General features: G+C 53.1%; 1 protein-coding gene across 6 annotated transcripts in view; it reads right to left on the bottom strand.

Moving 5' to 3' along the window:
* SNPH (syntaphilin) overlaps positions 1–14268 on the bottom strand; it is a 40444-nt gene that overhangs the window by 7142 nt on the left and 19034 nt on the right. Inside the window, exons 3-6 of one of the 6 annotated variants that reach the window (XM_019755185.2) lie at positions 6119–6146; positions 4695–5333; positions 3873–4079; positions 558–707 (exon numbers count right to left, since the gene is read on the bottom strand). In XM_019755185.2, coding sequence (XP_019610744.1) covers positions 558–707; positions 3873–4079; positions 4695–4876 — 539 coding nt within the window. In that variant the 5' untranslated portion in view covers positions 4877–5333; positions 6119–6146. The remainder of the gene's footprint in view (positions 1–557; positions 708–3872; positions 4080–4694; positions 5334–6118; positions 6147–14268) is intronic. The other 5 variants (XM_019755189.2, XM_019755186.2, XM_019755187.2 and 2 more) reach the window with 5 other exon arrangements.

The following is a 14268-nucleotide window of genomic DNA, read 5'->3' as shown; positions in this document are numbered from 1 at the left end:
CTCACACAGGCCTGAAGGGGCTGCTGGGAGACCCCGGCTAGGTGGGAGCTCAGTGAAAGTCTTCTCCTGATGGTACATCACGTACAAGTAGATGAGAAGGAAGGCTCCTGGGGGCCCAGAGCCCCCCGCTGACTCCCTGGGAGGAAGCAAAGCTGAGCCAATGGCTTGTTTCTCCCACAGAGAAGGAAAGCCAGGAAGAATGCCCTGTGTTCCTACTCCCCAGGTGGAAAGAAGCCAGGGATAAGAAGTGGCCAAAAGGGGCTGCCAGGCGAAAACTGGAAGAGTGCAGCTCTCGGTGGGAAGTCTGACAAGCACTCACAGGGCGAACGGCTCCGGCCTGGTCCCAGCAGCTACGTGCAGTAATCAAAGGGAGCCGCTGAGGGGAGAGCAAGGGCAGGTGGGGGCTCTGGAAATGGGCTCCCACAGGACTTTGCTAGGAAAGGAGCCCCCAGCCCCTCTTTCCTCCCAGAGATGCCCCCGGGCCCTAGTTCCTTGGAGTGTGGAGCTGGTGGCGTGTCCCCAGGGCTGCGCCGGGCTGTCCCTGGCTGCCCGCTCACCGGTCCTGGAGCCGGTCCTGCGTGTCCTTCAGCCGAGCCTTCAGGTGCCGGATGCACACCTCCTTCTGCTGCAGCGGGGTCAGGTACTGCTCGGGGGTCGGCGGCTTGATGCCATGGTTGTCGCTGCACAGTGTGTACTTCATGGAGCGCCTGTAAGGGGATGCTCGTCAGCCAGGAGGGATGGAAAGGACAGCAAGGCACAGGTGCTGTGCCTCCCGGAGGCAAGGGGACACCAGCCTCACCATCCTGGTCCCATAGCCACCAGAGGGCTGCAGGCCAGGCCTCCCGTCAGGAGTCAGGGCTCACACGGGCATGAGAACACTCAGCCCTTCTGGAAGGAGCGTTTTATTAAACCTCTTCTGACTGAAGACCACAGCACCCGGGTGGGGATCTCGGGGCTCCTCTAGTTGGGGGTGGGGGGACCTATTACAGAGCACGCGCCTGACAACCATGCCGGGCATTCTACCTATTACCACCCCATCGTTGTAGACAAATGATGACGACATCCCCAGTGGTACCTGCGAAGAGAGAGCGCCGGTGTCCCGTCTCCTGATGCTGAGAACAAGTTTGGGGCTGGAGGCTGGGGTGGGAGGGCCTCTCCCTCCCGGTCACCTGCACACCTGCTTACTTCGAGTGCACATCTGAGCCCACTTATTGCTGGTCCACTTTTGCCCGCATGCCCACACGTGCGAATACACACCCGTACCCGTGCATCCCCACAGGCACTCTCATGTACTAGGACACCAGCCCACGCATGTGTTCACACAAAATGCATGCAAACCCTTTACTCTGGGGCACATGTGAGCACGCACATGAACACTGCTGTCTCTGGGCACCAACCCGTTAACAGCTGTACCCTGAGGTGGCAGCAGGCTGCATATGCACGGCTCTGGAGGCCACTTGCTCCCCTGCGCGGAGTGGCACAGACGTACATGTGCAGTGAGCAGACCCTGGTCCCCCTGGTGCAGAGGAGGCAGAATTCCCACCCAGTGGAGGGAGGAGGGTGGAGGCTTTCACCCAGGGAAGGAGGGCACCCCAATTCCACCAACAGATCATATCCCGGCCTCCTCGACTCCCAGCTTCCCGCCTGTCGCTTGCTCTGTTCACAAAGAAACCCCCTTGCATCTTGGCTTAAACACCTCACACAACTTGGCAGAAGCCTTGCTGCCACCCAACTCGGCTCCTTTAGGGGACAGGGAACCCCAGGTCAACAGAAGGGCAATGACGTATTATGGGCCCGGAAAAGACAGGCTCTGGTGAGGCCCGTTGCTGCAGCAGCCAAGGTGGAGGCAAGCTTAAAAGCTTTGTGGAAGCTGTTTAATGTTTACTGAGGAAAAAGTATTTGTAAATTGTTGAAGAGAAAGCGGCAATAGACACGGACAGAAAGAAATGATTCTCTTCTACGTACTCACCTCATGGTCACTAGGTTTAACTCCAGTCAAGTCACATGTGGGCCTGCTTTCTAGGTGGCAAGGGGCTTTCTATGTGGCGTGGGGTGGGAGCTTGGGGTGCCCTCTCTGGTGGGCTCTAAAAACCCTCTTTCCAAAAGAGAAGCAAGCCAGCAAGTGCTGTGGACCCCAGATGGCCTGACGCCCCAGGAGCTCATCCTGCAGACATCCTGGTACCTGCAAGGACTTTGGCTAGAGGGGCGCCGATTTGTGGTGTAAAAGAAGGTCTTCTTCTCCCCATGCCCAGGGGTGGAGGAACCAGGATTAAACTAGTAAGAGGTGAGAATTAGAGAGCAAGGAACGATTTTAACGTTTCCCATTTACTTCATGAGTGTTTTCCTCCAATGTAACATTTAACACTCACACATTTGCTGTCATAGCTCTGTCTTTGTGGGGGAAAATTATATACATGTAAGAAGGAAAACAGACTCTGATGATTCTCTCAGCTGCTCATGCTTTGGGACGCCTGCTTATTTGCAGTGAGGCCACAGCTGAGGCCTCACTCTCATGATGGGCAAGAACACCCTGCCGTGGAAGTCATTGTCAACCTCAGGCCTGGGACTGCCCCCCCGTGGGCTGTAGTTATGACATGCATTACAAAAACCTGCTACTAAGGAAAAAGTATTAAAGTCATTAAGCATATGCTTTTCAACATGTACGTTAACACATCAGTTTCACGCGGGCCCCCTGTGTTCTGCGATGCGGTTACAGACAGAAGGCTGGGGCATGGGTCCTCCACACACGTCACCCATCCACCACATGTGTCATGGTGGAAAACTCTGAGAACTGTTGTCTCAGCACCATCCAGAGATCATTTCACACAAATGATACCCTTTCCACTGGAAAGGGCAAGACAAGCCTGCCTCGGGGGTCCTCTGGCCATGGGAGCTGCAGGCCAGAGTCTCCTGGCCTCTTGCCCACAACTCTCAAGTTGGACCAAATGGACCTAATGACGGCAGGTACCAGCTATGGGCCACCTACACATATCAACCCACCCAAGCCACATTCTTCTACTTCCACTTGTATTTCCAGGAAAACAGGATGGTGCAGTCAGTACAGCTCTAACTTCTGGTCTTGGAGGATCCACAGCTCTCCTTTACCTGCTTCCTCTACCCTACCTTGCTTTTTAAGTCTGGGTCCACCTTCCCTGAGAGCACAACTTAGCATATGCTGCATTTGTAACACCCTTTGCTTTCCAGACCAACTCCATCTCTGCTACCCTCAAAGTGTCCCCCTGAGAAAAGCAACATGGCAGACACTGCGAGTTACTTTCCAATATCCATTCTTGCCTCTTACCCCACAGAACCCCAATTTTGTGTGGGGTGACATCATACCAGGGAGAACACTAACTGTCCCCGTACTACAGTCCCAATCACATCACCCAGGTCCTGCCAGGAAGGTGTAGAAAGAATTTCCTGGGGAAGGTGTCCCTTGTCAGAAAACGTGAGCTCCTGGGGGCCTGGGGGCTGGGAGGCTTTGGGCTTTCTACCCTTTTCCTTCTTGGACATCAACCTGCTCTGTGGAGGTGTAGGAGCCATCTTGTAATGACAAGTACAAAAGCTCACACCAAGGATGGTGGCGCACAAAGACAGGAAATGGGGTCCCTGACACTTCAGAGAGCTGCCTGCCTCTGGCCCCTTGTTCTAAAAGCAACCACCCCTAGTTTGTCTAAGTTACAGACTTTGGTTATGTGCAGCTGGAAAGGATCTCATCCATCTTATAGGCAGGAACTGAAGCTCAGCAAGAGGAAGTGACCTGCTCAAGGTCGCACAGCCAGTGAGTGTTGGGGTGGATAGAACAGCCACCTTCCTCTCTTCCCCAGGGACGCAGCTTCCAGACAGCGGGGCCAAGGGGAAGGGCCAGTTACCTGGGTGTGGGGCTGCTGTCACTGCCCTTGCAGGAGCCCGAGTTACTGCTGCTGCTGAGAGAAGAGGTGCCGTAGGCATCCCGCACGCTCACAGGTGGAGAGGTGCGCCTGGAGGCAGGAAGAAGAGGCAGGTGCTCGTTCTGGCTGGTGGGCAGCTGCGGACACTGGGCAAACACCGCCAGGCCGCTGCGGCCCAAAGGGCCCCCACTTCGGGGTCACCGCCGAGAGAGAAGCAGAAGGGGGAGGGGGATGCACAGACAGGGGTGACAGAACAGACAGCGCAAATCAAGATGGAAACCCAGAAGGAGTCCAGCCCTCCTGGCTCCCCAGGACAACAGTGGAGGTTGGGCAGGGCTGCAGGCCCAGGGTGGGGCCCCATCTGCCCCTGCCAACAGGCCTCAACTTCCAGGTCCCCCAAGCACAGAGGAGAAGGTCGCTTCATGGGCTGAGACAGAGGTGGAGGAGAATGGGGCAGGCAGGTATCAGGACAGAAAGAGGAGCAGGGGTGAAAATCAAGGTCGGCCAGGTGACCCGAGTGGAGTACTACACGACATCCCTCCCGTAATTGTGAAGCTCAAACAACAACGCTGATGATGGCAGGAATGCAATGGGCACGTCTTCAGAGAACTTCATATCCAGTGTCATGTGAGCCCTTAAATAGTTCCAGGAGGAGGTGAATGTCAGCAAGCCCATTTTAAAGATGAGAAAACTAGGGAAACGACTTGCTCAAAGACCTTCTGCCGGTTGGTGGCAGAGTGGGGACAGAGACCCACCCTCCTGCCACCCTCCGAGGCTAAGGTTCTGGGCCAGGGGAAGACTCACCTGCGGGATCCAGCAGAGGCCCGTCTACTGCCCGACAGGGACATGGCCATGAGGCTGCGGGTCCGGGTGAGTGGTGGGATGAGTGGTGTCCCTGGGGCTGAGGAAAGAGGGCGCGTTGGGGGTGCCGCGGGGAGGGCTGGGCCGGGCCACGTCATCCTCTCGCTGGGGCCGCTGCCCGGCATGGCTTCTCCTCTCACCCTTCGGCAGGACACCCAGGACTGAGGGAGGTCCTGGCAGGCCAGGTTCTGGCCACAGCTGCCTCCACCAGCCAATGTAGCAGGTTCCTGCCACCCAACTTCAAATGATCAGCAGAGTCTCAGGGCAGCCAGACCAGCCCTGCGTTCTCCAGATGAGTGGATGTGCCCCACAGAGAGCGAAGAGCTTGCCAAGGTGACACACGTATGGGGACAGTTTCCTGACTGGCGGCGGCGCAGCTCTGAGCCTTGTCTACTATGAGCCAGGCCCCCTGGGTCCCTGACACTCGGACCCCCACCCCTGTGCTGCTCAATCCTCCCTCCTCGGTGGGGGCTGCAGGCCGGAGGACTCCTGGAGCTGGACCAGGAACCCCAAATTATGCTGGGCTAGTCTTGACGTCACCTTCCCAGAGTGCCCGTTGGCGCGTGGCTCGGGGCTTCCCGTCTACAGGGGAGACAAGACAGACCAACATACCAGCACACGTGTAGAAAGACATATGGATACACATGATCACGAAGGGGCAGCACATCCCTGACATTCCAAGACATGCCACACAGTTCTCGTGCTCAGGGGGCCTGTCCACCATGCAGGCCATGCAGCTGGGCCTCCCGCACATGTGCGGCACACAGGCAGGCCAGCGCCCATCCATGAAAAGCACATGCTGACAGGATGCACCACGGACTCGGGGCACAGGCTCATAGCAGATGAAGGATGGGGGGAGGGGTAGGAACAGAAGCCCGCCCCCAGGGGGCGTCTCAGTGGGCTGGGCCCAGGTAGAAAGGGACCGTATCTGCAGAGACCCATCATTGGTGCTCTGGACAAGTGGGTAGGGGGACTCAGGTCTTTTGGCTCCTGCCCAGGACCCCTAAGCCCCACTCCTGAGAAGGGACTTGGGCTCCAAGGGCAGCCCTACAGGGGTTTAAGGAGGGGAGGCCCCATGCTGGGCTGGGTGTAGGCCGCTGTGGGGAGGAGGCCTGGCCTAGGCATCAGCCCAGAACTCCTGGAGTCCGAGGTGGAGGGGCCTGAGCTCTTTGTAGCCACCATGCTAGTCCTGTGCCAGCTCCAGGGACCCCAGTTCCCTTCTTCCCTGCTCAGAGCAGGGACTAAGGACCATAGCCTGGGTGACAGGAGACTGAGCTGAGGACGTTGTACCCCAGACCTTCCTCCATGCGGGGAAACAAGCATTCACCAAGCCCCACTCGATGCCAGAACGCAAGCACGTTACATACATTATGCCACCGACTCCTCCCAAAAACCCTATAAGGAAGTGCTGTGATTAGTCCTGTTACAGAGGAGGAATCCGAGAGGGAAGGAACTTGCTCAAGACACATCCCCCGTCTGTGGCAGGACCCACACCAGATGCTGAGGGGCTGGATCGCAAACCGTGGAGTCCCCAGCCCAGGGCACCACCCCTTCCCATGTCAGGGCCTCTGCGGAGCCTGGTCATCCTGGCCAGTGCTAGGGCTGCCTCCTGAGCAGACAAAGGCACTACTCAGGTGGCCTGTTTCCTGGCTGTGACACAGATGCAGCCTGTTCCCCTGGAGGGCCAGGACACAGCCAGTATTGTCTGCCCGGAGGTGTCGGGTGCCGGTACAGGAGCTGCCGACACCATGCCTGTCACCTGAGCAGCTCGCCCCCACTTGGCCATGCATCCCACCCATCACGCCCCAATCACCCAGGCAGGGCCTCCTGGAACTATAGGGTTGGCACCTGAGGAGGAACCATGGGATGGGGCTGGGGCGAAAGGGCGCCCCCACACTTGTGTCAAGAAAACCCCTCCATGGCTCATGGCCTCCTGCCTCGTGAGCACAGGGGGGGCTGGACTAGGGAGTAGCTGGGACAGGGCAGGGTGACTGTCCTTCCTCATGGGTGGGCCAGGCCTTCAGGGATCACCTGTCATTGACTGAGCCTTTTCGTGGCCAGGCGACCACGCGGAGTACGTTTGTGTGCCCTGGCCCATTTCTTCAAATATCAATCCTTCAAGGCAGGCAGGATTTGTTATCACATTTGGGCCAGGGGCCCTCAGCTGCAGGTCTAACAGACCCTGGCTTCTAGCCCCCGTCAGCCTGGCTTCACTGGTGTCTTCCCATCACTACTCCCTCCCTTTCGGCTTTTGAGAGGATGCAAAGAGGAGGCTGTGCCTTTGGGAGCACTTCTCAGCAGAGGCAGCACTCAGATCTGAGGATGGGCCTCACTCTTCCAAGCCAGCTTGGGCGAGTGCTGCTAAGGAGCTACCGTGTTTCCCCGAAAATAAGACCTAGCCGGACCATCAGCTCTCATGTGTCTTCTGGAACAAAAATTAATATAAGACCCGGTCTTATTTTACTGTAATATAAGACCCGGTCTTATTTTACTGTAATATAAGACCGGGTAATATAATATAATATAATATAATATAATATAATATAATAATATAATATAATATAATATAATATAGTCATACCGGGTCTTATATTAATTTTTGCTCCAAAAGACGCACTAGTGATGATTGTCTGGCTAGGTCTTATTTTTGGGGAAACAGGGTAGGAAAGGTCAGGTGGAATTCTAGGCCTAGGTCTTGGGAGGCAGGCAGGATGCCTGGCTTGCCTTGGAGCTGTGTGTGGGTCTGGTACAATGAGGGCTTTGTCCCCGCTGTCCCTGCCCCTACCTCGCTTGGCAATCCCACGCCTCCTCCTTTTGAGCTCCCTCTTCCTTCCTCTCTGATCTGGGGGTGGGAATGGGATGGTGTTTATACCTGGATGGAGCCAACAGTCTCTTGGGAGGCCAGAGCCAGCCATTCATCCAGGACGGAGGTGGAAGTGGCATTTCCCCTGCGGAGACTTTGCAGGCAGGGGTCCCTCGTGGGAGGGCAGAAGCCACCCAGGCCAAAGGGAGCCACCTCTCCAGAATAACGCGGCGAAACCTAGTGTGGGGCCTGTGCTCGCTCAGTTCTTCCCTCCCCTCTAGGCCCCAGAGAGGAAACAGGTTGCCATGGTGTTTGTCACCATGCCGCCTGCTTGGCCTGGAGTCCCGCAGGCCTGTCCCCAGGTGGCCAGAGGCTGCCACTTAGAATGGAGGTTAGAAAGGAAACCCTTAGCTATGGGAAACTGCTCGTAGTCTCTCATCACCTCAGCCCCAGAGTAGTCGTAGACCCCGCCCCTTCTCACTCCAGCCTCCCTCTATTTCCCCATCCTGCCACACCATGGCAACCCTGCTGTATCTACCCCTTTGATCAGTCCCTCACGTGCTCAGCGTTTCCTGAGGACCTATGGGGCTCCGGGGGATCCAGAAGGATCTAGGGAACAAGAGACGGAAGATGCAGAGATAGAGTCCAACAGACCTGGGCTGAAATCTCAGCTCTGTCACCCTCCAGCTGCATGCCTTGGATAAGTCATGCTACTTCTCTGAGTCTGAGCTCCCTCATCTGTAAGTGGGGCTATGACAGAATGCGCCTCATATGGCTACTGTGAGAATGACACGGGATAAAGCATGCATGGGGCTTAGCCCTGTGCCCATCACACAACAAACACTCAAACATGGGTATTGCCAGTACGGTGGTACCTCGGTTTTCAAACATCTCTGTTGACGAACATTTAGGTTTACGAATGCCGTAAATTTTATGGATCTATGGTATCATTAGATAGTAAAAGTCATGCTAAATTTGCAGTTTTAGGGGTTGATTTTAAAGGTCTGGAACGGATTAATCCATTTTGCATTACTTTCTATGGGGAAACCGTGCCTCAGTTTTCGAACATTTCAGAACTCAAACGGTCTTCCGGAATGGATTACATTAGAAAACCGAGGTACCACTGTATTTTGGAAGTACGTAATTGCACTGTAATGTGAACTTCAAAACAGAAATGCATTCAAGGCATAATGGTGGCCTCAGGAAGGTCAAGGAAAGCTTTTCCAAAAAGAAGTTTACACTGGGTCTTGAAGGGTGAATAGGAGTTCACCAGTGGGAAGGAAGAAGCCTGGGCAAAGGCAGTGAGTGATTCAACAGCACAGCTGCTCAGGAAACTAAGGGGCGTGGTGAGGGCAGAGTCACATTGGGGGTGAGGCTGCAGCAGGGGGCGGGGCCAGACCACACAGAGCTCCAGGGGCCAGGATCTTGTTTTGTGGGCAGCAGGGAGCCATGGAAGGACCTCAAAAGGTGGAGGGACATAATCAGATTTGCATTTTAGAAAGTCCTTGGGTAGGAGGCCTTTGTGGAGTGTGGCTGGGAAGGGACAAGAACAGAGGTAGGAAGTTATGAAACACAAGCAGGGGAGAAATTAGGAAGGCCCAGGTCAGGCAGCCGCAGGAGCAATGGAGAAGAGGGTCTGGAACTTCCTCAAAAGTCATCAGTAAAAATCGGGGCAAAAGTCTTGATCCTGGCGTTCAAGGCCCTGCCTTCTATACGTTTTCCAGTCTGCTCTCTGCTGCCTACTGAACCCTCAGGAAAGCGCTGTTCGTTGCTCCCACATCTCTGCACTGGCTGTTTGTCCAGCCCTGCAGCACCGTCCCTGCCCTGCCCTCATACATACATCACACTCTGGGACTTCTCCCGTCACTTACTGTCTCGACCACTTAACATGCCATGTCTTGTGGTAAAACACCACCCTCTGGGGGAACTTCATAAAAATAAACACAATCCACACACAACTGTAAGTAACACGATGGTTTAAAGAGGCACGTTGGACAGACCAAGGGGTTGGATTAGATGGTCTCTAAGATGCTTCTGGATCCAACATTCTCTGATTCTATAATTCTAGGGCTGTTAATGAAATGATGAATGTCCAATTGATGCCTTCTTCCCCTTCAATTACTAGGACTCCGTTTCCACATTTGTAAAATTGGAAGCTGCATTCTTTAAAGAGACACTCTGGCATTTTACTCCATCAGCAAGTCACGGGGGAGAAACCAGGTACTTGGGTCAATCTAATATTCTAGCTAAGTGAAAGTCCCTGCATACACGATCAATTATCTTTTTTCAAAGAATTAGCCATCAATAAAAGAAGAAAGCTATCCTAAAATCCAAGGGAACAGAACAATCTGTGTCTGATGACTCAAGCCTCTGACAGCTGTGGGAAGCACAGCATTGCAACCAACAGAACAGAACTTGAGGTGGGTGGGTGGGGAACCTCTCTGCTAAGACGACACTAGAATGCAGAGCATACCACCTGTCAAATAGCAGAGCTCCTGGTGCTCCTAGGATGCTAATGCGGAGAGAAGTGGGAGATGGAAGACCGAGCTGGGAGTGTTTTAGCAGCCACACTCTGGATCTCAGAGGATCAGTGCTATGAGGGTGATTGACAGCTGAGGAGTTCAGTAAACCTTCCACTGGCTTCACAACCTCATCTGCCACCACGCTCCTCTGCACTGTCAGTGACACCCAGGACCTTTCTTCCTGGACTTGGGAAGGGACGCAGTGGGGGTATGTCTCCAGCTTGCTTCCTGTTTCCCGCCCAAGCTTCCCTCAGCAGGAACCATAGAGGGGACTCCTTCTCGCTGTGGCAACCCCAGGACAGGGGCAGGGCATCTAGACCCACAACTCATCCAAATGCTGCCTGGCTTCCCAAGGTAACCAAGATGGGACTGTGGTCTCAGGTGGCTGCTACATAGCAAGTCTCTGGTGGTCACACTGGGATTCCAGAGCTTGGACAGCATGGAGGCCAGCAGTCCTCAAACCACCCAGAGAACTTGCCTCTGGGATGGCTGAGGGGGTGGGTCTCCCACTTCATCTGAATAGGCTCCTCTTATACCTGTTCTACATATGGATGGTCTGAAGCAAGACTTTTTTTAAAAAAAAGGGTTTGGCAGGTTAAAGTCTATGAAGCACATATTTCCCATAATAAGATACTGGCTCACACCCACTGGGATGGCTGTAATAAAAAAGATGGACAATAACAAGTATAGGCGAGGGTAGAGAGAAATGGGAACCCTCATGCATCACAGGGGGGAATGTAAAATAATGCAGCTGCCGTGAAAAAGAGTCTGGCAGTTCCTAGGTTTAACAAGAGTTAAACACAGAATTACCACATGACCCACCAATTCCACTGGTGGGTGCTGCCCCAAAGAATAGAAAATAGGTGCTCAAACAAAAACTTCATAGCAGCACTATTCACAATAGCCAAAAGGAGGAAACAACCCAAATGTCCATTAACGGATGAATGGATAAACCAATGTGATATAAAATGGAATATCATTTAGTCATAAAAAGTAATGAAATGGGGCCAGCCCGGTGGCTCAGGCGGTTAGAGTTCTGTGCTCCTGACCCTGAGGGCTGCCGGTTGGATTCCCACATGGGCCAGTGGGCTCTCAACCACAAGGTTGCCAGTTCAATTCGTTGACTCCCGCAGGGATGGTGGGCAGCGCCCCCCGCAACTAAGATTGAACAGGCACCTTGAGCTGAGCTGCCGCTGAGCTCCCAGATGGCTCAGTTGGTTGGAGCATGTCCTCTCAACCACAAGGTTGCTGGTTCGACTCCCGCAGGGGATGGTGGGCTGTGCCCCCTGCAACTAGAAACGGCAACTGGACCTGGAGCTGAGCTGCGCCCTCCACAACTAAGATTGAAAGGACAACTTGACTTGGAAAAAAGTCCTGGAAGTACACACTGTTCCCCAATAAAGTCCTGTTCCCCTTCCCCAATAAAATCTCCAAAAAAAAAATGTAATGAAATACTGACATCTGCTACCACATGGACGAACCTTGACAACATTATGCTAAATGAAAGCCGGACAAAAAAAAAGCCACGTATTGTATAATTCCATTTATATGAAATGTCCAGAATAGGTAAATCCATAGAGACAGAAGGCAGATTTGTGGCTACCAAGACCTGAGGGAAGGAGGAACAGGAAATGGCTGTTGAAGTGTATGAGGTTTCTTTCTGGGTTGCTAAAAATGTTTTAGAATTAAGTAGTGGTGATGGATACACAACTATGTGAATATACTGAAAACCCTTGAATTGTACATTTTAAAAGGGTGAATTTTTCAGTACATGCATTATATCTCAATCAAAACAAATTAAAACCTACATAATCTATTTTTGAAATGGACAGTTGTAAAAGGACAGGCGTGGTGCCAGAAGGGGAAGGGAACTGCAACGGGACAGGAGCTATTAGGCTGGTGCAAAAGTACTTGCAGTTTTTGCAATTATTTTTAACCTTTTAAACCGCAAAGACTTTCGCACCACCCTCATCAAACCAGCCCTTCTCGCTCTGCCTGACTCAGGCAGCCGGGCCCAGGGAGTTTCCCTGATGTTCCTGATTCTGGGTCAGCCTGGAGGACACAGGCAACTGAGGCTGCCCCTTGTGAAGGGGCAAGTCCACACCCCATCTGATTCTCACAAGTTTCCTGTGGAGGGAGGCCAGGTAGAGATTACTCCATCTGACACGTGGGAAACCTGAGGCTGCAGAGGTGGCACGATCACTCACGGAGCCACCTTGAGCTTCCAGGTCGTGAGTGCCTCTATTTCTGCTGCATCATGGAGGTCTCACGATACAAGGGATCAGGGACCCCTATCATTATCCTGCAGAAAAGAGGAAAATCTACTCTCCCAGGAGACTCTGAGACCATGGTGAGATGAAGGGCTTCCGTGCATCCCTACATCCTGGCCTCCCCGTGCTTCCGTACACACAGACATCACAGAAACAGGAGGTAAGCAGGGCAAGGAAGACTGTTAGCAAGAAATTCTTCATGTGTCCTCTCTAACCAGTGTCTCTCTCTGTTCCTCCTCCCGAGGTTCCAGCTCGAAACCATCACAGGAAGAGGAAGAAGATGAGGCCTCCATCTCTATGGATTCTCCCTTTTTTCCAGATCTCTGTCTTGGTTCTTAGGATCCTTCAGTCATAAATGCCCTGCCTGCATTTATCCCAAGTACCAACAGGGGCTAACATGCTCTCGGAATTCTAGAATGGAAAGGATCTTGGGTAGATTTTGTCATAGCCCATCATTTTACGAGAGAGAGCATGTGATGTGTCTGAGATTGCCCAGCAAGTGGGGGACAGCCTGGGCTGGGAACTCAACTCCTGACCCAGTGAGGAGGCACCGCAGCCTCCACCCCTCGTTTGCACTTGAATCCAGGCAAAATTCAGTAAAACAAGAACAAAGGGTAGCTTTTTGAGTAAAGAAGTCATGGAAGGAAAGTCTAGGGGCAACCCAGAAGTCCCACCAACTTGAAGGCAGCTCACAAACGACATGCAGTAAAATACACATTGAAACCAAGGCCCAGGAAGAAGGGAACACCACAGCCTGACCACAGACACAAACATGGCAGCAATAACAAGGTTCAGATTTGACTCGGAGCTTCCTGGCCACCGATGCAAAAAGAGAAATTATGCCCGGTCTTCTTGTTCTCATGGTTAAGGGAGAGCAGGAAGCAGACTAATTCTTCAGGAGAAATAAAGACCTCCCTAAAATGAATGCTACAAGAAACACATTTGCATGAGATGTGCTGTAAGGGAATAGGCACCTGCAAGGAGGGTCCTCAGATAGAGAAAAGACGGTGCCCTCAGAGCTCACCCAAGTCACCCTGTGTGTGTTGTGCTGACAGGAGAGCGACGGACCCCTGGAACACAAGTTCCAAAGGGCTTGTGGGGATGTGGAGATGTCATCTGATCTGCCTGGGATCACTGCCCCTTTCCACAGAGAGAGCCGTGACTCAACCTGAAATCAGAGAGCGTCTGTCTTTCTGGGAATCCTAAACAGGGAACCATATACACTCACTCTCATTCATAGCCTCTCATTCATATTCCTATTCTCTCTCTCTCTCTCTCTCTCTCTCTCTCTCTCTCTCTCTCTCTCTCTCTCTCCTGGCATTTCATGACGATCTAATCCAACTGCCACATTTTCTAAGCAGAGAACAGAGGACTTGCCAAAGGCCACAGTGTGAGCTATAGGAGAAAGGGGAGGCAGAAAGCCAGCTGACTCCCGTCCCGCCAACCACTCTGGGCACGCTGCTCCCGTTGGAAGCCAAGTCTCATCTTGCTCTTTGAGGCTGTGCATGGGGATGCCTGCCCAGCTCACCCAGCCATTCCTGTTTTTGCCCAGGAGCCATGCTGATCCCACGTCAGCATCCTTCATCCCCCCTCCCAGATCCTCTTTCCTTCTCCAGCCGCCAGCTTCCCTGCCATCCTCAGCAGCTGATTCCTGCCCAGCTGATTTCCAATGCCATTTCCGATGCCTAGCTGAATTCTTTTGCCTTCGTTAAGGGCCTTTGACAGGGCCCAACATGGCGCATGCTTGCTGGAAGAAGGTGGGTAATTATAAACCCCTCGCCCAAGAAGTCTTTCCTCTCTGGAGAAGATGCTCCATGCCTTAATTCAGCTAAAGTAAACATTTAAAAATGCTTTAAAAGGGAGATTCTTCAAATATTTATGTGCTATTTAAAAAGCCCTTTTGTCTCAGAATGAGATTTTCC

Source organism: Rhinolophus sinicus, linkage group LG13 (genome assembly GCF_036562045.2).
Source record: "Rhinolophus sinicus isolate RSC01 linkage group LG13, ASM3656204v1, whole genome shotgun sequence".
Lineage (NCBI taxonomy): Eukaryota > Metazoa > Chordata > Mammalia > Chiroptera > Rhinolophidae > Rhinolophus > Rhinolophus sinicus.
The sequence above is the reverse complement of the archived record's forward strand: the minus strand, read 5'-3'. Positions and strand labels throughout refer to the sequence as shown.